The following is a 26,240-nucleotide window of genomic DNA, read 5'->3' as shown; positions in this document are numbered from 1 at the left end:
CCACCTGCACCATTTGGAGCCATTTGGCCCTGACAGGGACTGGCCACATTCGAGAACTAAGAAAAAACAAAACGGAGTTGGCGAGGATCCAGAACAGCGCACTGAGGTAAGTCAAAGGAAACAAGAAAAACTCACTTTCCACTGAGTGCCCCTCAGACACCACCCCTGCCCCAGGGGTCTGCTCTTCTTCCCAGAGCCTTGGGTCCCTGTGTGGCCCAGACTCACTGAAGGCCTCAGGAGGGGAGACAGGTGCGGAAACAGAAGAATCTCCCGGGCCCCTCCAAAGCAGAGCCAAGCCCCGGCCAGGCAGGAGGCCAGCTGAGGACAGCTTCCCTGTGGCAGGAGTGGCCGGGCCTGGCTCCCGCCCGGCTCCAGTGGGCTCCAATGAGATTCAAGCACCTGCCCCGAAGATAACCAGCACTGCCCCAGGTTCCGACTCACCTCAACCCCGCAGGCCCTCCTCTTGTAAATCTGACACGCTGGTCATTTTCTGCCACCGTCTCCACATCCGCTGCTTCCCCGTGGCATCAGCTAATTCACCGTGCAAAGCAGCATTTATATATAGAAAGTTGCAGCCACGCAGGTTAGCATTAAAATAGAGACTTGACGTTGCCGTGGCAACCAAACAAATGATATTCAAAATGAAAGAGAAGTATTCTGCAATCGAAAAAGCATGTCCACAGCCTTCCAGGGCAGCTGCACCCCGTTCCCCCGAGGGCGGGTGGGACACCGGAGAAGGGACCTTCCCTCCCACAAAACTCCTCCTCCCCATTAAGTCAACTGCTCTGGTTTCAGCTGTGGCCACGGCCCCTGCACAAGCTCCTTCTGAAAGCCAGCTCCCTCCCAGAGCAGGGCCAGGCCAAGACACTGAGGGAGGAGGAGGATCCTGACCAGGTGTGTCAATCTGCAAAACGACCTCTCTTCAGGCACCAAGGGGAGGCAGCCTGTGGCCCTGGTACCATTACCAAAGATGCTTCTGGAAATGAAGTTGGCTTTTGCCCCTGCCCACCACAGGCAAAGGATCAAGAGGCATCAGTGAGCTGTGTGACGTTTGGCAGCCTGCTCCACCTCTCTGAGCTTCAACCTAAAAATAAGGGGAACCAGGGGATGCAGAAGTGGCCCGGAGCCTTCCATCTCTGATTCCAGGACGTGCATTTTTTTTCTCCTTTGTCGCCTCCTTTTTTGACTTTTTTCTTGTTTCCCTGGTCCCTGGGCATATGCCTTAGCCCCTCCACACATGTCCTGATATTGCTGGCGCCCCTAATCACATGCAGAAGCCACTGCTTCCTAGCTCTGGTTCCACACAGCCACCACCCAGAATGTTCACAGCCTTCAAGGCAAAGGGTCTGGATTCAAATATTCGAGGAGCCACCAAAAGGCTGGGGGCGGCCCTGGACAACTCTCTGAGCCTTTCTGAGGCTCATTTACACATTCTGAACTCAAGCAGGATCTAGAATGACTAAAATTTAAAAGACTGACAACACCAATTGTCAGCAAGGACACAGAGCAACCGGAATTCTCATACACTCCTGGTGGGAATGCAAAACGGTACAGCCACTCCGGGGAGCAGTTCAGCAGTTTCCTATAAAGTCAAACACACACACACCATACGACCCAGAAACCCCACTCCTAGGTATTTACCCAGGAGAAGTGAAAACACATGTCCACACACAGTCTTATACGTGACTGCTCACAGTAGCTTGATTCATAACAATCCCCCAAACTGGAAACAATCGAGAAAGATCTCACTGGGGACTAATGAACAACGATGGTACATCCATACAATGGAATACTACCTCCCAATACAAAGGAACGAATCAGTGATATATGCAACAACCGGATTCATCTCCCAGGTATTATGCTGAGAAGCCAGTCTCAAAAGGTTACATATGGTATGACTTCATTTACACAACATTCTCAGAAAGGCAGCACTATACGGATGGGGGACAACCCAGGAGGGGTTGAGTGGGGGAGGGTATGAATGCAGAGGGAGAGCACGAGGGCGGGTCTCGGCGTGATGGAACCATTCTCCGTCCTGGTTGAGGTGGTCACGGTTACGTAAATCTATAATATGTGTCAAAATTCAATGACCCGTACACCCCAAAAAAGTCAATTTTACTGTATGACAACTGAAAAAATAAAATAAATGCTACTTTCACCTTGAAGAAGAAAAAAATCACAGAGGATAACACTTTCTCTCCATAGGTTTATTCAGATCAAACCGTGGGGTCTTCACACATAAACTGTAAGGTCCTGCAAACTACTAGTCATTAGCACCATTTTTAATTACAAACATCCTCTTCTTGGTCTACACCAGTGGTTCTCAACTGTGGGCCGGCAGCATCAGCAGCATCTGGGAATTTGTTTGAGAATACAAACTCTCGGGCCTCAGCCCAGCCGTCCTGAGTCAGAAACTCTGGGGGTAGGGCCCTGCAATGTGTTTGAACAAGCCCTCCAGGTGAGTGGGTCTAATGCAGGCTGAAATTTGGGGACCCCTGGTCTCTCTACACACCAATTAGACCCAGCTAGGCCAGCCCTTCATGGAATTGTCTGACCCATGTCCCTTTCATATAAAAAAGACACGGATTCAGATGGTATGTTTTTCCATATCCAACTTGCTCACTGACTCTTCCTTTCTTTCCTTCTCTCCTGATCTCTGCCTTTAGTCTGCCCCAAGCATGGCCAGCTGTTGCCCTGCAGGGAGGAGTCAAAGGCCACAGCTCCAGCTGCCCACCCCAAGGCAGCAGGTGACATGGAACCACCTGCTATGTCAGCCAGGACACCTGGAATGAGGTATCACTGTGACCTAAGCTGAGGACCCAGCAGGCGCCCTTGGCTGCACAAATTCACGCCTCCCTTCTGACCCAGCCCGGCTCCTGGGCCAGCACCAGAACCAAGTGTGCCAGTCCACTTCCCACTCTCAACTCCTGGAGTGCTTCTTGAATCAAATGGGAACCTCCTGGTTGTCCCAATGAACCCTGGAAAAGCACAACTTCCTACTCACCCCAGAACAACGACTTCAAAGCCGCTTTGCATGGTTTCTGGCTCCACAGCCACCCAGAGATGACAGATCACAAAGAAGAAATCAGAACCATGTGGGTTTCGTATTCAGCAAAAGAAACAGGATCTCAGCATCGCGGTTGGGTCCAAGAAACCCAGGGGGTTGTATGTTTGGCCCAGAGCCTGGGCTTGGTGGCCCCCAGCACAGGCTGGGCTCCCTGGCCTCTCCTTCCCACCCACGACTCCCACAAACAGTGCTGGCAGCGCCCGGCATGCTGCCCCTCCTGGCCGAGGTCTCTGCGAGCAGTGCTGCTTTGGCTGCCAGACAGTGTTTTATTGAGTTTTTATATTCTCTTTTATGGTGCTTCTTTTCTAGTTTCGTCCAAATACCACAAGCACCGACAGGAATACTGTGCCATTAATGACAGAGTGACAGCTCCAGGAGCCTCTGGGAGGGGACCCGGGGGGAGCAGCTGTGGCACCCCCTCCCTCTTACACCACTGGTTCCTTCCTCCCAGAGCCAACCATGCTGCATGTACCGCTCCCAACTTCATTCTCATAGCAGAACAGAGACACTCTTTCTTCTCCCAGTTTCTAGGGAAACAATATGGAGCTCCACACAGCCAATGTTTCTGAACCAGGGGCGACTTGGCCCCACAGGGGACATCTGGAGACATTTACTGGTTGTGACGATGGGGGTGGGAGAGATGGGCAGGTGTATCAGTTCTGTAACAAATTACCACAAATTTAGTGGATTGAGACAACACAAATTTATTATCTTAGAGTTCCATAGTTCAGAAATGGGCCTCACTGGGCTAAAATCAGGTGTGGGCAAGGCTGCGTTCCTTCCAGAGGCCTTTGAGAAGGATCTGTTTCCTTGTCTTTTCCAGCTTCTAGAGGCTGCCTGCATTCCTTGGCTTATGGCCCCCTCCTCCATGTTCAAAGCCAGCAATGGCAGATCGGGTCTTCACACTGCCATCTCTCCGGTTCTCTCTTCTATCTCCCTCTTCCATTTATAAGGAGGCTTGTGACTGTATTGGGCCCACTTGGATAATCCAGGATAATCGCCCCATCTCAAGGCCAGCTGATTTGCAACCTTAAATCCATGTGCAACCTCAGTTTCCCCTTGCAATACTCACTGGTTCCAGGGACTAGGACGTGGACATCTTTGGGCGTGGTGGGTCATAACTGTGCCTCCCACAGGGGGTTACTGGTGTCGAGTGAGTAGATGCCAGGGATGCTTCTAAATATCCCACAATGCACAGGACCACCCACCCACAACCAAGAATTATCCGGCCCCAAAATCAACAGTGCTAAGATTGAGAAACACTGGTATGGCCTAACACTGACCGGGCCTTAGCTGGTTCCCAGTGGCCCTGAGCCAAGTCCATTTCCACAGAGAGGTCAACCGGAGCACTTCTGGAGAAGTCGGAGAAGCTCTGGTCCAAAATTAGGAAGGAATTTTTTTTATCATTCTGTTAAATATTTTAAAGTAGATTCTGCAACTGTTCCAGAATCATCCTCAAATGATTCTCATTTGATATACAGAAAATACAGACAAACTTTAAAAACATATAAAATGCATCTTGCTTGGAGAAGGCACATGAACACAGTGGGCATAAATCATTTACATCTCTTTAAGTGAACAGCTTCAAATAACATAGTTAATTCTGCTTTGCTGTTGGGTTGCTTTTTGGTCTCAGAAATCCCTGAATTAGCAAGCCAGAGCTGCTCACATCCCCATTCCCTCTCTACCTCCCCCAGGAGTGCTGAGCCACCATTAGCTGGTGACAATTCCTAATGACCCTGCAGATCTCACTCCCCACCCCCACCCCCCGGGCTCCTGTGGGTACCCAGGGGAGTCCTGCCCTCTGGGGGTGCAGCTGGGGCAGCCTGGGAAACGGACGGCTGCTCAGGAGGCCCTGTCCAGGCCTGCAGATGGCAGGGGGCACCCAGAAAGTATGGTCCCCCAGCGAAGCCGACCCCCATTGCACGCTGTGATCCCGTTTGTGGGCTGGGTTTCCCAGAGTGGACCAAGAAGGGGCAGCAGAGCGGGACTCTGTTGGTTTCCTCTGTGACGGACTCCCCTGCAGGGGCAGGCAGGCAGGGAAGAGGAGCCCCTGCTCCCTCCCACCTCCATCAACATGATGAACGGAGACACGGTGGCACCTGGCATGGGTGAATGTGCATGCATGCAGGCAGACGCAGGTCCCCAAGCCCTACACCCCAAGCGAGGCCCTGCCATGCTCTGCTCAGCACAGCGATGCGCTCAGTGAACTTGTGCGTGGCAATTAGGCCACATTTGCTGCCAGAGCCACCATCTCTGCCCCAAAGCCCACAAGCAATGGCTCTAGTGAAGCCTTGACACACGACGTCTGAGATACTCAGGGACTCGGGACCACCTGCATCAGGACATGGGCTGCACAGCACACCGTGCTGGTTCCCTGGGTTGTCCCATAAACATTCGCCGTGCGTCTTCCACGCTCTAGACACCCCACCTGAAACCACCGTGGCCAGCCAGACAGGAGAGCCTTGCCCACCAGGAGCCGAAATCCAATGAGGGGAAAATTGACAACACCCCGCTCCATTCACGCCCATCATCTCACTCAACATTCACACCAGGGACTGGCCCAGTGGCACAGTGGTTAAGTTCACGCACTCTGCTTCGGCGGACCAAGTTTTGTGGCTGGATCCCAGACGTGGACCTAGCACCACTCGTCAAGCCACGCTGTGGCAGCATCCCACATATAGTAGAGGAAGACTGGCACAGATGTCAGCTCAGGGACAGTCTTCCTCAGCAAAAAAAAAGAGGAAGACTGGCACAGATGTCAGCTCAGGGCCAATCGTCCTCACACACAAAAAAAATTCACACCAGCGTCAGAGGCAGGTCACTCGAAATCGTCTCCATTTTCAGATCATTACAACCATGGCAGTAAATACCGATGGGACACTTAGAATGCGCCCGACTGTTCTCGTTACTTTACATGCATTCACTCATGCAATCTTCACCACAACCCTGTGAGGCAGCTTCCATAATTATGCCCCTTCTACAGAGGAAGAAAGTGAGGTTCAGACAGTCAGCCGCTTGCCCCAGGTCTGTGCACGCAGTTCCGGCCAGTGAGTGGCAGCTCGGGACTGCACCCCAGGCGGTCCTGAGGCTTCATCAGGGTGACAAGCCCACACTCACACCGTTAACAGGCCAGGACACTGAGCGAGGGCTGAGCCCGCACATCTGGCTCTAACCTGCTCACCAGAACAGGGTCCTGACCACCACCCAGCATGGTTCAACCACTGGTTCCCGTCCCTGGCCACATGCCTCCTTTAGGATGAGCAGCCCAGGGCTCCCACTTGCACGGGGCGGAGCAGGGGCACAGGAAATACTCTTTTCATGCAGCCACAGTAGTTCCTTTGTTGCTCAGTCCCGCAGTGAGTCACCTCCCTCCAAAGACCGTTGCCCAAGAGAGCGCCATCGTAGCGGAGAGCTCATCCCCACTTCCCTTTCCCACTTCCCAAACACAGTTTTCACCAGATCATTAGTCATGTAAATGCCCACAGAAGTTCAAAGATGCTTTCATAATGGGATTTCCAAATGCAAGCATCTGTGGCGGCAGCCGCTGCTGCTGCAGTTTCTTGGGCCCCTCACTCAATCCCCACCTTTGGGGACCTCCAGGCTCAGCTTCTTCACCTCCGGTGATGTGTGGCGCTGCAAAGTCTAGTTGGAACACTTGGGATTCCTGTGGCAGAGGCCAGGGCAGAGGGAAAGTCTTAATGGCATGACCTGGCATTGCCGAGCACACCATGGGTGACCTGGTGGCCCGGAGACCACTGCGGGCTCCAAAGGCATCTTACCAGCCTCAGAAACCACCAGCCTGGAAGCAACCAGCGGCCGCTCTCCACTGTGGGTGCCTGCCCTGCCTGCAGCCACCCACACCCCTCCTCCTGGGGAGGGCACAGTGATTCTCCTTTGCGGACACACCTTGCCCCCAGTCATCATGGTTTCTGGGGGCAGGGGGCCCAAACCTCTCCAAGGAGCATATTCCATCTCCCTAGCCCCAGTGACTAGTTCAGGGATGGGCATGTGGCCCAAATCAGTCATCTGAGGCTCCATCCCTGGACTTCGGTTGGAATTATCGGGGAATGGAAGTAGTATTAGGATGGGACGCAAGCCTGAAGCTGCTGATGGCCACCTTGACACTTCGCAAGAAAAACCTCCCTGAGAATGAAGCCAATGCAGAAGAAGAGGGACTGGTGAGGAAGAGAGGGAGGAAGGGACAGAGGGCAAAGAGAGACATCCAGACTGTGTGAGCCTCTTGATCGAACCATTCCTGAAGCTGTCATTCCTGAGAATGTTTCGGTTATACCAAGCTATAAATTCGTTTTTTGTTTGAAGCCAATTTGAGTGGGATTTCCATAATGTGCAATAGAAAGTATCCCGGGTAATACTCCCTTAGTGAGGGCCAGGGTGTAATACTGACAGCAACACTCGAAGCTTAAAGAGCATGAAGCAGACAGTGTTTAGAGACTCAGCCCCTTTCCTCAGCCTGTACTTGCGAGTAAGCTCCTTTCCCAAAGACGTCTATTTCCAAATACCCCCTACACTAGCTTCCTATACCCACTGTAAACACTACCACAAACCTTGTGGCATAAAACAGCAACAATATCTTCTCTCACAATTCTGGTGGCCAAAAGTCCAAAGTCCATATCACTGATCTGAAATCAAGGGGTTGGCAGGGCCATGTTCCCTCTGGAGGCTCCAAGGAAGAATCCATGCCTCACCTCTTCCAGCTCCTGGGAGCTGCTGGCGTCCCTTGGCTTGTGGCGGCTTCACTCCAATCTCTGCCTCCCTGATCATCCTCCTCCTCTTCTGTGTGTACTAACATCTCCTTCTGTCTCCGTCTTACAGGGCCCCTCGGGGTGGCACTGAGGGCCCACCTGGGTAATCCAGGATAATCTCCTCACCTCAAAATGCTTGATTTAATTATATCTGCAGAGACCCTTTTCCCAAATAAGATGGCATTCCCAGGTCCTGGGGATTAGAATGTGGGCATATCCTTGGGAGCCAATATCAGCTGCCGCCCCCCGAGTCCGGCAGGACCATCCTGTGCATGTGGATAAGACAGGTCTCTGATTTCACCTCTGATGCCTCGCAAGGTCTGCCTGGCTGGGGCTCCAACGAACCACCGGGCACAACCGAGCAAGCTGCAGGGCACTGGGCAAGGAAATAATTGGAGTGTCGGAAAAATGGGCTCAGAGCAGAAGATATGCAAGAGTGCCAAGCACAGCCAAGCAGGGCTGGCAGCACCAGGGGGAGGTCTGGGGGCACTGGGGGCAGCTGGAGTCAGGGGCCTGTCTGCTTGGGGGTACGATGCAACTTGACCTCAGAGTAAGATGAGAATAATCAGAACACAGCCCACATACACCCCAATTTCCCCAGTGACCAGCAGGGCTGTGGGCAGGGCAGGGTGGAGAAACAGCTCTGTCCCGAAACAGGAGGGAGTGGGAGCAGGGACTGAAGGAGAGCAGGAGAGGGTGGCAGGCAGCCACGTCCGGCTCAGACTATTTCTTACAACTTAACTGACTCTGACCTGTAGCTGTTGTAAAGGGGCCCCTGGCCGCTCAAGGGTGGTCCATGCCGGAGGCATCAGAGAGAAGAAAGGGGAAGGGCCACCAGCTGGAACCTGCTGATGCCGGTGCTCCCCAGAGGGGGCACAGGTGGGGCCCTGTACCTGGTGGTGGCCCCCCACCCTTGCCAGTGGGAGAACAGAGGCAGCCTCGCCTACAGGGTATCAGGCTGGACCCAGATCCAAGCTGGCTGTCTGCTGCTGCCACCCCCAGAGACTCGAGCAGCTGGGAGAAAGCTCCTCTGCTCTGACCACAACCCGAAGCCCACGCGCATCTGCCGCGTGGAAGCACCATGTTAGCTCACGGCACGGGGCAGAAGCAGCTTTAGGGGAACACAGTGATCAAAGTCTGACTTCTCAGTTTCCGCTGTGGTTGGCAGACCTAGGTTGTGAAGCAATGTAGTCAACTGGGGTTTCCCAAAGCCTCATGTTCCGGTAACACTTGCAGCACCCAAGATAACCCCTTAGGGGGTGTGCGCGATGCGGCCAGCAGTCTAAGAAGCTATTTTTAAACAGCTACATATTCACTGTAAGGCCTTTTAGGAAAAATCATCTAACTAGTCCACACAGCCTGTAACGTCACAGTCATCCCGCAAGGCAGCCATGATCTGCTCTGACTGCCTCCTTGGAGGCACTGTTTGTCTCCCCTGTCTCTCGTTTCATCCCGACCCCTTTCACTCCTCCACGCAGACAGTGCCCCACGCCTCTGAGCCTGCCTCTGTCCCACCCCCCAGCCCCCACCCGCCAGGAGAGTCAGAAAGGAGGGCCAGCAGGACCACGCGCTGTGTATTTCCCTGGCGACCCACGAAGGACAATCAGGCCACCAGCTCACCAGCCTCAAGCCATGACGGTTCCTCGAGAATACAGCCCAGACGCTCTGCATGCCCTGCGCTGCCCTGGCGCGGGGTGACCGTGATGGGAGACAAGGAACCATTCCCTACCAGTCTGAAGACAGATCCGAACTGACTCCGTAACTGAGTCGGCTCCCTCGGAGGGAAGTGGATGCCAACATTCCTTAATCCTGACAGTGACCCCCGAGGTGTGGTCACGTCACATTTTGTAAAGAGCTGGGTGTGGTGTCTCTGACGCTATCGTGCCAAACCAATGGTCTTTGCCTCGGTCAATTCTGTGAGAACTCGTTTGGGGCTGTGACGGGTCCTTTAGGAATCTGACACGAGCCACGGCTGACGCTGAGGCCGGACACAAACACACCCCCCAGTTTCTCCCCGACCTCGTAAGCCGCTTCGTGAGAAGCTCAGCGAGATCGCCGCAGCACCCCAAAGAGGCAGCCGTCCCCCAGCATGCTCTGGACAGCCTAGCTCTTCCCAGAAGCAGCATCAGCCCCTCTCACCCTTCCTCAGTCGGACTCCAGGAGACCTTTTGCTCAACGGGCCGATGGAGCCCTGGGTCTCTTCCCTGACCTGAAGGCAGACACAGGCCGTGGCGGGGGTGCCAGGCCCACCCCACAGCTTGGCGATTCGCAAGGACTCCTCACGGGACTCAGCTTGCAGTCCTGCTCGCGGCCATGAATCACCAAAAGGATACAGGGCAAGGTCAACAGAGTGGAAAAGTGCCTGGGATGGGGTCCTGAGGAAACAGGCACAAGCCCCAGCAGTCCTGTCCCAGGGCAGCCCCACGGGGTGCACTCGATCCCTCCGCAGTGGGCAGTGACAGCGGTGGGACGTGCTGACTGCCGGGGAAGCTCACAGACTCAGTGCTCAGGGGTTTCGCTGGGGGCTGGTCACGTAGGCACCCCCTGCCTGACAGGCACCGACAGTGCAGACTCCCAGAAAGAAAGCAGGTGTTCAGCAGAAACCCTATTGTTTGAATAAAAGCCACCCCTACCATTTAGGAAACAGCGGGAACTCTCCCAAAATTCACATTCCCAGACACCAGCCAAGGGCCAACACTGCAAGCAAGCCCGTGCAAGGGGAGCGGTCTCGGACCTGCTGTGTTAACCGCACGCTGGCTACAGAATACTTGTTAGAAGGAACCTCCCCTGCTGCCTGGTTCATTCAGCGGCTGATTGCTGCCACCAAATCCGAGGCAGGCGACAAGGCTCTGAAACACTTGTGTTGACAGAGAGCTCACTCCCTCACAAAGCATGCTGGTCCATGGCTGGCCTGTGCTCGTTGTTAGCACCACTCCCAGGAACACCGGCCTCCAATAGTAGTGTTTCAAGTTGATGAACATTTCATACAATAACAACTGCCACTTACTATTACTTTGTGTCAGGCATTGGGCCAAGCATATGACATGCATGAGCTCATTTAATATTAATATTCATGCTTTACAGTGGAGTCAGCCATAGCTTAGAGGCATGAAACGACTCGCCCCAGGTCCCACTGTGATGGGCGTGAACTCTGGTCTATGGACCTTGAACTCTTACACCCAGCTTCTCCTGGGAGCCTGTCTTTCACTGACCACCATTATTGTTTTCAGTATCATATCATACTACTCTTTTTCCCATTTACTTAATATTTTCAATTTACACACTTGTTTACTTTTTTAAAAAAAAAACCTTATTTCTCAGGAAATGTTATAGTATTCTCTGAATGGAAAACTACTAACATTTGCCAGAAATATACAGTAGGCACAAAAACCACCACAATAAAAAACCAAGCGATGCTATTCAACCCTAGCTGGATACCTCTATCCATCCTGACGAGGTCGGTCCTCACCCAGCACCACCTGAAACTTCCTCCGTCACAGAATGGGGAGCACCGAGAGAGAACTGCAAAAGGAAAACCCTCTTCCTTTTGTGATTCATGGGTCTGAAAGCCTTGCCCACGGGCCCCTACACCCATCTCCACACAGTGCTTTGGGAAATGCTACACCATACCACGTGCGCTATATGGACCTGCCTGTCCAGCTCACCAGGCAGGCAGCAGGGAAGCAGGGGCCCCCGGCTTCCTGTGGACCCCACGCCCCATTCCATGGCCCAAGGCATCTTCCAGCTCCTTCCTCCCCCACTCACTCTCATTTGTTCTCCAGCCTCTGTGGCCGTGCTGTCCCAGGAGTCATGCGGCCATCCACTGCCAACTTGGACCAGCTGCCCCGTCAGTTCCCAGCCTGCTCCCTGCTCTCCCTTCATTCCCAGTTTCTGCTTCCATAAGCTCCATTCAGCGGGTCAGGCTACTGGCCTGGCCTTGGAGAAAGAGAAAATACCAGCAAAGACACCGTCGCTCTGGCCAAGTTCCAAAATCAAGAGGCGGTTAGCGAGAGAGGGGCAGAGGTTCTCTCACGGGGAGGCCATAATCTGGGAAGTGGGGGTAGGGCGAAAGCATACAGAAGGCAGAAATATGCCATTTCTCCAAAACAGGGGACTACATTCCGGATTCCCACTTCCCCATCCCTACCCAACACCACACAACCCTCTGGTCCGGCCAACCAGAGGCTCTGAGCAGTCACCCAGTCAGAGTCAGAGGGTCCCACACAGAGGCATCCAGTGGGGTATTGCTGGGCAGTAGGCCAGAAGGGCACCAGAGAACTCCAAGCAGAGAAAGACAGTGGGCGGTTGAAAGCTTGGGATTATAAGGCAAACAGACCCGGGTTCAAGCCCTTGGTGAAGTAACTTTCCACATCTGAGAAATGGGACCAAAAATAAAACATAGCCCACAGGCTTGTTGCAGGACAATGGAAATCAGCCAGGGTCTGTGGTCAGTAACACATTTTACAGAGCTGGGCTCAGAGTCTGGGGCCAGAACCAGAACAGGAAAGGGCCGCGGGCACGGTGTGTGAAGGCGGGTTGAGCACCCACCACCCACGTGTGCGCAGAACAGCCAGCCAGGTGGAGCCCTGTCCAATGGGAGCTCATGTCAGAGAGGCGAGGGCTTACTCAGCACATGGGCCAGGGACTGCAACCTGGACCAGGGGTGAGTCCAGCCTCTGGCTTTACCTGGCACATGGACGTTTGAAAAATGTTCTACTTAGTTGCCAATGTATAAAAGCCAGGAAATTTCCCAGGAAAATAAAGACTTCAATCATCTCTTGAAAAATCAAGAAGGCCGTACTGAAGTTGCTTCCGATGGGAGGAGGAGAAATGTTGTCACCTTTCCCATATTCTCTGACGCAGTGGTTTTCAACTCTGGCTGCCCAGGAGATCACCCGGGAGCTCTAAAATCGCCCTGAAGCCCAGGAATCCCCCGACCCACGAAACAGGGTCTCTGGAGGACAGACCTGGAGATCCGCTGCCTTTCCAGTTTGCAAGGGGATTCTAACGTGAAGCCACCACGGCTGCTGTCCCATTTCCTTGGCCCTGAGGAAGGCGCCTCCACCTGCCTCACAGGTGCTGCTACTGCCTGGCCCGGACACCACCTGGCCCATTTGTTTGTATAGCCAAGGTTCAGAAATAAGCAAAGGCTGGGGCCCCAGAACACAAAGCCAGCACGCAGGCCCCTGCCCGCGGCCCCGCTTCCACTGCGGTCCATCCCACAGCAGGTGCAGAGGAGGTGATGAAGAGCTGGGGTGGCGCCCAAGGCCTTCGCTCGGGGCTGCGTCACCTCTGCCCATCCTAGGGAACGCAGGAGGATGAAGCTCGCCGAGTCCAGGAGTGCACTGGAGAAGCACTGGGCTGGGGACAGCCCAGAAAGACAGTCCAGCTTCAGATGTTCCCGCTGGGTAAAAGGTTCTTCTGGTTTGAAATAGACTTTCTGTAAAACCCTGGAGGCAGACCACGCCATAGAAACCCCAGGATCCACTGCTTATTGATAGAATGATCTTTCTGTCCACAAGCCTCTCCAATCCAACGGAGTCGATAGGAACATAAGGTGAAAAAATAGAACAGACCACTTGCCGGCACTGTTTCTGAGACGTGATGGGGAGAGTCAGGGAAAGAGGCTCGGGGACAGGCCGGCGCCCGTGGTCAGTCTGGTGCCAGGGTGGGTGCATTAGCGGTTTAATTTGGGGCACTGCTCACTGGTTTTGTGTCATCTCTCTAAAAACAGGGGCAGAAAAGAAAGAAGAAAGTGTGTGTCCGAACGTCATCATCTCCAGCCCATGTCATAATTCCGAGGGTACACAGTAAGGCCACCTGTCTCCCCCAGGGCAGGCAGCACAATGAAATGTAAGAGGAGGCCCTCCCCATCCGGGGACCAGAGCAACAGCTAGGCGAAAGGTCACAGGAACAAGGCAAGAAAACGAGATTTTGATTGCATAGATAAAGTCTGGCAGGGCCACACAGCAGTGACAAGTGACGTGTGAATTGCAAAGACGAGGGCTTCCCAGGATGCGACGTGTCTGAACAGGCTGTGCGGCTCAGCCTGAGAAACAGGAAAGGGAAGAAGATCCTGATCACTGTGCAGGGAGCTCGCAAACTCACCCCACCTCAGGGCCAGCGCAGAGCTGGAGACGGGTCTGTTCGTGACATGCAGTTTAAGGCCAAGAGGTACCCCTCCCCAGCCACTGTGGGCTTGTATCTTTCACGTTCACTGGTAACAATCCTCTAGGATTGTTAGATAGTCAGAACAGTTTTCATTTGAGCCAATTCTCCAGGTACAGGGCCACTTTCTTGTTGTCCCTGAGCACCCAGGGAAAGCCCCAGTGCAGGTCAGAGACTGAAGCCTTGCAACATAAAGCATGGTCCGTGGACCGGTTGCACTGAGCTTGTTAGAAACGCTGCATCCGGGTCACTGTCCAGACCTCCCGCATCAGAATGTGCCTTCTAACGAGAGCTCCGGTGAACCGTGAGCATGTTCATGTTTGAGAAGCACTCCTGTGCAGAAGACAGGCTATTTTACCGCTGCACACGGTACCTGTCCGGATCGAGCGACTAACAGCTACATGGACGCTTGAGGAATTTATAGGCGGTGTCAGTTTAGGCATCTCACACTGACTTTCTTCCCCAGTTGAAGGCAAGGCTGCAGCTACCTCCCCAGTTCCCTGACTCACGGACCAACCAAGGCGATCGCAGATTAAAATGTCTCCCAGTGGCCATGGAACCCGACAGAACAACATTTCAGGATGTATTTGCCCATCTGTTCACTTACTTATTTGTTCGCCAGGCTCATTCAAACATTTATTGGGCACCTACTCTATGTCAGGCACTGAAAAGAAGCAGATAAATGATCTAGCTCCGTCCTGAGTCCACCTCCTGTAGGAGAGAAAGATGGCAGACAGGAAGTCCTGGTGCAGTGACAGACAGACAGATGGACGGACGGATGGACGGATGTGTGCAGTGCTCCGGGAAACACCCAGGGGTCCAGGAAGGCCTCCTCCGAGCAGGAGCTGCCTAAAGGTCATCATCGTGACATGCTTCCTCTTTACAAGGCTTTTCTCTATGCTTTTTCTGTTCCCTCTGGTCTTGCCTCCTACTGGATTGATTGCATTTGCTTTATCCTCCCTCCCATCCTCGTAAACTTGGCATTCATAGAGTCTATTTATACCAGTTAGGTGGTTACACTGACATTTTTAACACGGGCACTTGACTTCAAGCATAAAGTTAATCAATAGCTCTTTTCTCCTTCTGAATAATACAAAACTCTGGGAGGCTTTAACTTCCATCTCCTCCCTTCTGCTTTCCAGGTATTGGCAGCATGAACCGGCTAAAGCTGCTATTTTCCCACAAGTCTTGGATCTGCCTGGTTATTTCCTATCTCCTATCACTGATCATTTTCCAGAAAAATTAAAACTTCCAAATTGACTCAAGAGGAAATAGAAAACCTGCATAGATCTATAACCTTCAAAGGAATTGACCCAGCAGTCTAAAATCTACCTTAAAAAACTACAATGGGTCTATGTGGTTTTACTGAAACTTTTTTTAAACCTTTAAGGAAAGGACAACACTCATATTACACAATCCCTTCCAGAAAGAGCGAAAAAAACACACAGTTCCTTTTATAACACTCTGACACTGACCTTCAAAGAAAAAGAATACAAGAAGAATGAAAAGCCTACCTCCTAACCTCCCAGGGCATAAGTGTAAAAATCCTAAACACACATTAGCAAATCCTAGGAACGGAGGGATAGCAAACCATCAGAAAACTCGTTAAACTCTCCACATTAAAGATTCTAAGGAAAAAAACAGGATAATCTAGATGCAGAAAAAGCATCTGACAAAACTCAGCACCCCTCTGTGATTAAAACTCCTTGCAAACTAGAAGGGAATTTTCTTAGTCTGATAAATTATAACTATCAAAAATTAGAATAAACTTCATACTTAATGGAAAACGCTGGAAGCTTTTCCTTTAAAGTCAAGAATAAGAAAAGGCTATTCACCACCATTGCTTCTTTTCAGAATTGTACTGGAGAACCCACAGCACAGTGAGACAATGAAAAGAAACGAAAAAATATGAGGATTGCAAAAGAAGAAACCGCTGACATGCTCATTCAACATAACTGTCTACCCAAAATAACCAAGAAATTCTACAAACTAGCAGAACTAATAAGACAGAAGTTCAAGATGTAAATATCAGCAACAATCACAAAATATAATACTTATGGTTAAAAAATGGCTGACAAAAACAGGTTGTTTGTGACTAGGCTTTCCTGAAATCTCATTAGAAATGACTGGGGAAGAAAGGCACAAAGAGAAAAAAAGAAAAAAGGATTGACAATAAATGAGACACATCCACAAAATTTTGGACAATGGAAAACAAATGGATAAATGGTAATGACTTAGAGGAGAAAGCTGAAACCTACACATCTTCAAAGGGAGCTATCAACAAACAAGCCAACTTACAATGCAGAACTTCAGAAAGACTCACTGGCACAAGATATCAATGAGATGAGAGTTTAAAAAGGAGGTGGAAGAGAGCTTTCTGGATCAATCTCTACCCTTGGCCACCGAGTGCCTATCCCTCCCCAAATGGCAGGAAATGTTAGGCCAACTCCCAAGGGAAACAAGTTCAGAGCTCCTGGACTCTGGGATACCTAGGGGACAGGTTGACAAGTCATAACAAAAATAGGGTAATTAGGCAAACGTTTATATACTGCAGCTTTAAGATCAGACCCATTTCCTTTCCAATAAGCTACTGAAGGGTGTGCTCCAAGAAAACAAGAGAGAAAACCAAGAAAGAGGAAAATGTGAGACCCACAAAATGGCCAAAAGCAAAACAGAGGCAAAGGGAGCGATGGCAACTGACCATCAACTTGAAGAGCAACAGACTCTCCTATTGCCAGTGCAAAAACAGACCCGATAGATTACTTCACGTGTTGACAGTGTTCGGGAAAATTTTACAGGTCTGGCGAAGAGTCTGGGGGAAGAACTGGAACAAGGGACAGAGAGCACCAAGCAAACAGAAAAACGATTGTTTTTGTTTTTATCTACTTACTTTTTTTTTTAATTGGCTAGGGGAAATTAAAAGCTGTGCCATCAAAGAAGCAGAAACCCATCAGTAGCTCAGCTATAATTAATTTACACAGGCATACCTAATGCAAACACCAGACTGACATAACCAAACACTGTGGTATCACTACCTTGTGGGGGGAGGAAAGAGGTTATGTGTGCTCATGGGCGGTGGGTAGAGTGATGGCAGGACAGCCAGGTTTAATCTTCTATACGAAGAGGTTCAACAGACAACGTGTAACACTGGGAGTAGGTGATGGCGGGGAGGTGGAGCCTAAGAAATAACGTTATAAATATATTTTTTAGAAAAATGGCAATAAAGCCCTAGAGTTAAAAGTAGTGGCCTCTGAGGAAAAGGATTCAGGGCTTGAGTGGGGTAAGGGAATGCACTACTTTTTAAAATTCTATTACTTTGATAAAAATAAACATCAAATTTAAAAAGAAAAAAACTTTAAATGTGCCATTCACAATAGCAACAAAACTACGTCAGCCGAGTAAATGTAACCGAAGAGCACAAGTCTTGTATGAAGAAAGTTACAAAACCGTGTTGAGATACACTAAAGAAGACCTAAATAAATGGGCAGATACAATTTGTTTCTAGACAGGAGGCTCAATATTGCTGGGGAGCTTTTTCTCCCCAAATTAATCTCAAAATGCAGTGCCATTTCAACAAAACGTCACAGAGCTGTTCCTAGAAACTCAAGGGCTGACCCTAGAATTCGCACGAAATAGTAAAGGGCCAAGAACACCCAAGACAAGTTTGAAGAAGAATGCGGATTTGTTCCATCAGAGAGTAAGACTTCTTAAAAGGTTATAACAATTAAAGCAGTGAGCAGACAGACAGACAAACAGACCAATGAAACAGAAGAGTGAGCCCAGGAAGAGACCTCACACGTATGAAAACATACGGCAAAGGGGGCCATCAAATCAGTGAGGAGAGGACAGATTCTTTAAAACATAAAAAGTAACGGATGAGGGGCGACTTGGTTAGAAAAAGAGCAGAACTGGGCCCCACCTTATAGCAAAGAGTAGAAGGAAATTACAGATGGTCAGAGATCCAAATGTCAAACATGAAACTTGAAAACTTTCGGAAAATAGTTTAGACCATCTTATGACCTCAGCAGAAAAAAGTTTTCTTAAATAAGACATAAAAAGGCCAATCCATGAAGTCAAAGATTAAAAAAGTTGACGAGATGACAATTCAAAACTTCTATAGGACAAAATACACCATAAAAAACGAGAAGATAAAGCCATGATTAGAACACAGCACGACAGAAAAGTGAGCAGAGTATGAACAGGAAACTCACAGGACAGGAAACGCAAACAACTGTAAATACACATGTGAAAGTATGCACAACCTCCCCAGCAATGAAGGAAATGCCAATGCAAATGAAATCCAAGGTGCAACATTTCACACCCTCAGACAGCGAATACGTCTGACGTGTTGGCAAGGAAATGGAAATTCTCATACTCTGCTGGTGGCAGTACAGACGTATTTGCAAAGCCTCTTTGAAACACTGTGCCACTATTTAGCAAAGTCCAGACGCACATATTCGGGCCCAGATACACTCCTTCTAGGTAACCAGCCACCGGAGAAACTCTCACACAAGTACACAAGGAGATATGCATGAGGATAATCATTGCAGCATTGTTCCTAATAACCTAAACGTCCACCAATAGGGATAAACTGTAAAATATGCACATGCTAGAAAACTCTACAGCAGGTAAAAAGAAATAGGTCTACATGTATCAACAAGGATAAACCTCAAAAACACAATGTGTGAAAAAAGCGAATTGCAAAAAGGCAATTATGCTATGACCCATTTCATGTAAGTTTAAAAACACACAAGACATGAGTGAAGACTATTTTGGATTCATACATGCTAATAATAATTTTAAACATGCTCATGGAAAAGATACACCAACCACAGAATAGTGATCACCTCCAGGGAGAGAAGGAGAAAAGGGAATCGAATTGGAGGAACACACAGGGATTTCTGAATACCAAGTAATGTGTTATTTCTGATTGACACTTAGCAAATGTTAATAACTTGTCAGATCCAGAGATGATGATAAGCACATGAAAATGCTCAACATCATTAATCCTCAGGAAAATACAAGTTAAAAGCACAATGAGAAACTACTTCATACAAGTAGAATGGCTAAAAAAATGTTGGCAAGGAGCTAGAACAAGTGGAAGCTCACAGATGGCTGTGAGAGATGAGTAAAGTGGGGTAACCGCTTCAGAAAATAGTTTTGCCATTTCCTATAAAGTTCAACATACACTTATCATATGATCCAGCAATTTTATCCCTAGGTATTTACGCAAGAGAAACAAAAACATGTCCAAAAGCCTTGTATACAAATGTTCACAGCAGAATTATTCATAATAGCTAAAAACTGGAAATAACCCAAATGTCCGTCAATTGACAAATGGATAAGCAAATTATAGTATATTCAACTAATGGAATTCTACTTAGCAATGAAAAGGAATGAACCATTGATACAACAATATGGATAAATCTGAGACGTTATTTTGTGCTAAAGAAGCCAGATTCAAGAGTACATAACGCATGATCCATTTCTATGAAATCCTAGAATAGGCAAAACTAATATATAGGGTAGAAATCAGAGGTGACGTGAGGAGATGAGTAGGAAGAGAGAATGCAAATAAGCCAGAGAGAACTTTCTGGAAAGATGTCCTATACCTTGATTAGAGTGGTAGTTACATGGCTGTATGCATTTGTCAAGTCACTGACCTATACACTTAAAATGGGTGAACTCCATTTTATGATAAATTATAGCTCAGTAAAGTTGATTTTGAAAATATAGATGGCAGATATATTTGTTATAATATTCTGTAGACAAATTTTATTAAAAATCAAGTCGGTTTTAGAAAATATTAGTTATGTAATTACGTATATTGGAGGTTTCAGGGGGAGAATGTAAAACTAAGAAGGCTAATAATGCTAATTCTATTTCTTCCCAGTGGAGAAGTCCCATCAGAAACCAAAGGGTCCTTTGAGATCATTTGTTCAAGTCTCTCATTTTCAGAAAAGAAGCCCAAAGTGCAGCAGACATTTGTTGCTTAAGCTGCTCTGCAGCATCTCCTTATATCTTAATAGCACCTCACTCCTATTTTAGGGAACTACCTTGTCCCCGCTGGGCACCTTGTCTGTGAGGCTCTTAATCCAGGTGCCAGCCCCTCCAGCTACAAACCCCAAGGGGCACCAGGAGGCTCCCTCCTCTTTCACTGGGTGAAGGTGTGTGACCCACGCTTGTTCTGGATGCTCTCCACAGACACTTGGGGAGACGGGTGGAGTCCGCCCATCACAGCCAAGAAACCTGACCACACTATTCCTGCTCTAAGATTGCTCCTGTCCTCCCTACTTCCTGGCCTCACACAACTGAGCACCTTGCTTTCTCTCTGTCTTCAGGAGGTTTCCCCAGCCTCCTGCCCATTCTTCCAGTATCTTTGCAATAAATTCCACTTCGCTTACATCAGCCAGCACCAGTTTCTGATGTTTGCAACCAAAGAACCCGGCGTGAACACATCACCCGACCAGACCAAGGCAGACCGGGCCCACAGCACAGGGTCCCGAACCGTAGACAGCTGTCTCAGGGCGTCAGCCACCTCGCTGTCCTCTCCAGATCCTTAACATCCACACCTCAGTCCCCCGGGCTGCGGAGAGACAGGATGAAAGAGAACAATCACTGACTGAGTGACACGCCAAGCCCTCTGACATGCTTTCATAGAATCCTTCCCACTGCCTGGTAAAGTAGGGATTACCCCAATTTACCTATCAGGCACTGGAGAAGAAGGAAAATATTTTCCCAAGCTTACAGAGCTCCTAAGTGACAGAGCGGAAACTTGAGCCAAATCTGTCCAACTTGAAAGCCTAGTTCTCATCACCTCATCATACTGCCTTGCCTCAAGAAAATATTCGGTCTTCTGCTTCCCCTCCTTCACCATTAGGTCACTGGCACTTAACGACTGGATGTTGGCTGCACCTACAAAGTAGCAAGGGGGGTTCCACCACATTCACTGGGCCAGGACACCCACCCAGGAGAGAGTGACAATGGATGGGGAGAGGAGCACACTGCAGCCTCAGGGAGGGGAACAGTGTGGGAAACAGCCACATCTCAGAGGAGTGGAAGAGAATCCTTTCTGCTTTGAGAAGAATGCGTGTTCACGTTCCCATGGCAACGGAGCATGCTCGTGGTTGTCCACACCTGTAACTGAATGACTCACATGTTTGGCATTATACTAGCCCAGTCCAGTCATTAGCTAATGAGCCTAGTATGCATGTACTCTCTCACTGATCGCACCTGTGGGGATAAACAGGGTCTCTGCATGTCCCCCGGGGCTCTGAGAGCAGGGGTCACATCTCCCTTGCTTTCTAACAGCATTCGCAATCCCTGGCACACTGCCTGCTACCACACAGTGTGAGGAACCTGGGTTTGTTCTGGGTTCTCTAAGCCGACAGAGGGGGTGGTAACGGAGCTGGAGTTAAAGTCAAAGGTGTGGAATTAAGCGTGACACAAGAAGGGAATAAACTTGGGTTGCAAAAGCTGGGGGAATCAGTAAGAACCGCTGCTAAGTGCAGAATTCTGATTTCAGGCCAAAGCTTGTTAATAAACCCTGAAGGGTCGCATATGGAAGAAATAATCCTGAGAGATCCTGCTGTGGGGCAGGCGTGGTCTCAGACTGACTTGGGTTCAGTCATTCACATTTCCAGAGAGGAGGAAAAGGAGTCTTAGAAGATACTACACAGCCACGGGCTCCTGGGACTGAATCATGGCTGCTTAAAGAACCAGAAGAGAGATGGGGGGGTGGGGCACAGAAAGAGCCGTAGCATAGATGCCAAAGAGATCCCAGTGCCAGAGGCCTCTGCAAGAAGAGGTGGCCTAGGAGCTACAAGGATTCACCAGACCAACCTGGAAAACCTTGAGTGGCTCCCCAGTAACTAAACGATTCTGGCAATTTAACAAAGGACATCTATAGGGCACCAGCACGTACTGCTAAGGGTCCGTAAAACTCAGTAGTAATAAGAAAGGGTTTTTTTTTTCCTCCAAACAAAGAGAAAACTAGTAGTTCCCAGCTAGTTTCTTGAGAGTTAGTCAAGAAGTTCGGGTATGCATGGGGAAAACCCAAAAAGGAAAATCCATCAGAAACGGAGAGTCAAGAACAAGGAGACCTCCCCCTGCCCAGCTTGCAGAGTGAGCTCACCCTGGTGTCCCCAGGAGGGCTGTACACACAAACTACCCCGACTTATGCTAAGCCGACAGCCCTCTCCCCAAAGATGGGGTCACTGATGAGGAACCAGACGAGGTGTTTTTTTGAGGGGCACTTATCACCAACACCACCTCAACAGACTTGTCATAGAAAGTTTACGAGGGAGCATGGCATATGCTTGTCCCAGCCTGGCAATGACTTGTAAGCTCCTGGGACACAGACAGCCAGGTGTCTGCACTAGGTGTCCACACTGCCCACAGCATGCAGCAGACATGCCTTGCACACTGAAGAAATTCAATAAAAGTTCGCTGAATCGTGTTAAATGAATGAATGAAGGGGGCTTTCTGAAGAGCCTTCTCGAACAGATCAGAAGCCTTCGTCATCACAAAGAGGACTGACTGAGCAAGCCTTCAGGTCTCAGATGCAGCCAGTCTGCCACCGCTGGGCTCTGAAACGAAGGCCACGATGCCATCCTGGGAGAGGTTTCATGTTGCCGTCCTCTCAATTGCAGAGAAATGGACGCCATGCTGCATTCTGAGGCCCTGTCAGTTCTGAAATCCGCAGGTCCCTAAGGATCCCCCATAAAGAAAGCAATCGAAAATAAAGAAATGCATCAGTCTATTAGGGAGTGTGTTCAGAAGGAGGGAGGGACGGAATAAACCCTGAGGCGCCGTGTGCCAGGAGCAGACCAGTCCTCTCGCCAGGAGGTCTGGGGGCTTCAACTGGAGCAGAGCGACTTCACCTCGCGGTGAAGGGGCAAAGGCACCAGGTACAATTGTAGTATATAAAGCAGGGGGGGGTGCGCTGGGCGGTGGGGAGGCTGTGCTGCTTTCAAAAACAAACAAAAAAAAAGATGAATAATTTAGTGAGCCAGCGTAACTGTGGCTCTGTTAGGGGTACCAGGGAGATGGGTTGTGGTCCAAAGGAGGGAAGGAGGGCTGGGGACAAGACCCCAGGCAGACTGGCTGCTGGCGACCATCCTTCTTGGCTCTAAGATTCCGATACTCTGAGTCCCTAAGCTGAGGCAATGAGGGGCTCAGGAAAAGGAGACGCAAGGGTCCCAACAGAAAGTTCCTTGGCCACTGGCTGACTCTCATTAAACCTGCGCAGGCCCAGGCCGGAGGGCGGCTCCACGCGGCACTAATTGCCAAGCATCTTTTCACACAGCTTGGTGATGTGCTCTGAAGGGACTCGAGGTAAATCCTCACCCAGCCCAGGGTCTCTAACAGAGACATAAATCATCCCTAATTACACGGGGCGCGTTGCCACGCCGTCCTATTTCTGGAGCGGTTGCTTCTCATGCAGGAAAGAAGTGGAACGTGCAGAGTGGGCACAAAACCCAGAGCAGGGACGTCAAGTTCAGCGGCCCTATTTCAGAGCAAGGGGGGCTGGTGGCATGCAGGGGGCTCAACATGAAGCGTAGCTTCTCCGTGCCCATCAGGAGCAGAGGACAGAATCTGTGAAGTCCCCATGCTCTGTCTTCGCTGATCCAGACACCAAAAGTGCCAAGTTAAACGAAGAGAAATAGGAGCAGAAAAAGTAAGATGAAGTCGGGGTGAGGTCAGGGACCTCTTCAGTCCAATCTTCCAGCACAAGCGGTGGGCCCCAAATTTGGCACGGAGCTTTGCAGCCAGCGCAAAGAGAGAAATGTGTTTGGCTAAATGGTCCTCGGTGTCCGGAAGATAAAATAAGCCACCTGCTCAGGGAAGCACAAACATTCCTGCCCTACCACCACAGAAATTCCTCCCACAGGTTCACAGAGAACACACAGCGGGAAAAAAAGAAAAACAAGTCTTTAAAGACTGCGAGTTTCAGAGAGCCATTAATTCTAGTCCTCAGTTCGAACCAAGTCCTTCAGAAGCAATTCCCGGGTATCAGTTTCTGGCCGCAGTTCCTACCACCCAGGTGTCAGCGAAGACCCAGCTAATAGAAGCAAAAACAAGACACGAACTCTCACATCTGGGGAGAAGGGTAAGGAGGGAGGCGGGCAGAGCGTCAATAACGCCTCATCCTTCATGACAGGGAACCAACGGATAGCACGAAAGTTAATAAATCATAAAACAACATCGAGGCATTTTATTCTAGATTTTGGAAGTAACTGCCAGGAGAATAAAATAAAATGTGGCTGGGAAGGGGAGGAGTGGGGAGCGAGCGTGTTGCTTTACATTCTAAGCCCTTAGTATTATTTGATTTTGTTTTGGTTTTTTTGTTGTTTTTTAATATTCTTTCTTTTTTTTTTGTAAGACTGGCCCTCAGCTAACATCTGTTGCCAATCTTCCTCTTTTTTCTTCTTCTCCCCAAAGCCCCCCCAGTATATAGTTGTATATTTTTAGTTGTGGGTCCTAATTGTGGCATGTGGGATGCCACCTCAGCGTGGCCTGGCAAGCGATGCCATGTCTGCTCCCAGGATCCGAACTGGCAAAACCCTGGGTCACCTAAGGGGGCATATGAACTTAACCACTCAGTCACGGGGCCAGCCCCTGATTTTGTTTTTAACCACGTGCATGTTATTACTTTTGCTTAAAATAAAAACAGGCTTTTAGGTTTACGGCACAGAAAATGAGGAAAACACACAAACCAGAATGCAACACCAATGAGAATGTGTGCTTATAGGGGTAACCTTGAGTCTGCTCTGGTTTATACACAAAAGTGAATCTCCTGCAAACTTCAGAATTATTAGGAACAGATCTCTGCAACATACCTCACAATCAACAGACACACAGCGTAATTCACCACCACAACGGAGGACACTCCTCCAGGCAGTCCCTTAAAATCCGGCATGAGGGAAATAAGGCAGGTTCCAACACCTGACTCATTCAGGTTGGCTAACTTTCACGGAAATTCATCTTGCCTAAGAACTTCAGGCCACTTTCCAACTCGATGGTGCTAGCCAGCCCTATCTACAGCCTGCTCTTGGCTTTCAGAGCCTGGGGGGGTGGGGAGAAATCCAGGTGTGCTGACACAAAGACACCAATTCCCCAGATGCTGGAGCATTTTCACAAATGACAGTGATTCATCCTCGGGCACAAAATCACTGAGCTGTGGACTCTTGAAGCAAGTTAATGTCCTCAGCTTTTGGATGAGAATGTGGAGCGCCCAGATGTGCAGCGACTGGCCTGACGTCTTGAACTATGAGGTGGTAACCTCAGAACTTGGTTCTCCAAGGTTCTAATCCAATACTCTTTCCACTGCATCCTGGTGTATTCTGGAACACTGCAACGTGTTGAATAGCTTCTTGAAAAAAGGTGTTGCACTGTCAAAGGTGGATTAAACCAAGTCTTCACAGAGGCCTTAACGCGATGATGGAACACATCCTGAATCCGAACCCTACTCAACACCTTCCTCCGCTACCTGCACCCTCGGCCACCGCACAGGCCGACCACCTCTCTCACCTGGACCAGAAAGAACCTGACTGCTCTTCTGGTGTGTACTGCAGCCCCCACCTCTCCCATTCACTGTCCACCCAGCGGCCAGAGGGACTCTTCCAAAAGAAGCATCAAAAGTCATGTCATGACAGATATGACCTATATAATCCACAGAGGCTGAAAGCAGCCTGGTGACTGCCAGCGGCTGGGGGTTGGGGCAGGGGGGATGGGCAGTGACTGTTTAATGGGTACGAGGTCCCCTTTGGGGGTGATGAAAGGGTGGAGGTCACACAATATTGTGAAGGTACTAAATGCCAGTGAATTGTACACTTTAATGGTTAACTTGACATTAGGTGAATTTTATCTCAATTAAAGAGAAAAATCATGTCGTGCTTCAAATCAAACCTCACCCGTGGATCCCCACCTTCCTCAGAGGAAGAGCCCAGGTCCACGTGGCCTGAACAGGCTCTTCACCCCTGCCCTCCCGCCCTCTACTCCAGATGTCACGGAGAGGCCAAGTGCACGTCCACCTCTGGGTCCACGTGCACTTACTCTTCCCCCCACCAGAACACTCTTTCCTCACATGCCCACAGGCTTGCTCCCTCATGTTATTCAGGTCTCTGTTCAAATGTTAGCGACCAAAGACCCTTCCTCGACCCCGTCTAACACAGCCCCTCCTGGGACCCTCTGCTCTGTGAGAGGAAACAGGGCCTCACTAGCTGATGCCACATCAC

General features: G+C 49.9%; 1 protein-coding gene across 9 annotated transcripts in view; it reads right to left on the bottom strand.

Annotated features, from left to right (window-relative positions):
• The window catches only part of GAS7 (growth arrest specific 7), a 218,192-nt gene that overhangs the window by 116,564 nt on the left and 75,388 nt on the right, over positions 1 to 26,240 (bottom strand). The window contains exon 1 of one of the 9 annotated variants that reach the window (XM_046674960.1): positions 20,406 to 20,571. The exons of 5 other annotated variants lie outside the window; for them this stretch is intronic. Coding sequence is in view for 1 of the 4 variants with exons in the window: in XM_046674954.1 (XP_046530910.1) it covers positions 9,454 to 9,504 (51 nt within the window). In the remaining 3 variants the exon portion in view is untranslated. Of the gene's footprint in view, positions 1 to 441; positions 691 to 3,004; positions 3,024 to 9,453; positions 9,520 to 20,405; positions 20,572 to 26,240 lie in introns of those variants that run through there. 3 more of the 9 variants (XM_046674954.1, XM_046674963.1, XM_046674959.1) reach the window with 3 other exon arrangements.

This window comes from Equus quagga, chromosome 11, assembly GCF_021613505.1.
Source record: "Equus quagga isolate Etosha38 chromosome 11, UCLA_HA_Equagga_1.0, whole genome shotgun sequence".
Classification (NCBI taxonomy): Eukaryota; Metazoa; Chordata; class Mammalia; order Perissodactyla; family Equidae; genus Equus; species Equus quagga.
The sequence above is the reverse complement of the archived record's forward strand: the minus strand, read 5'-3'. Positions and strand labels throughout refer to the sequence as shown.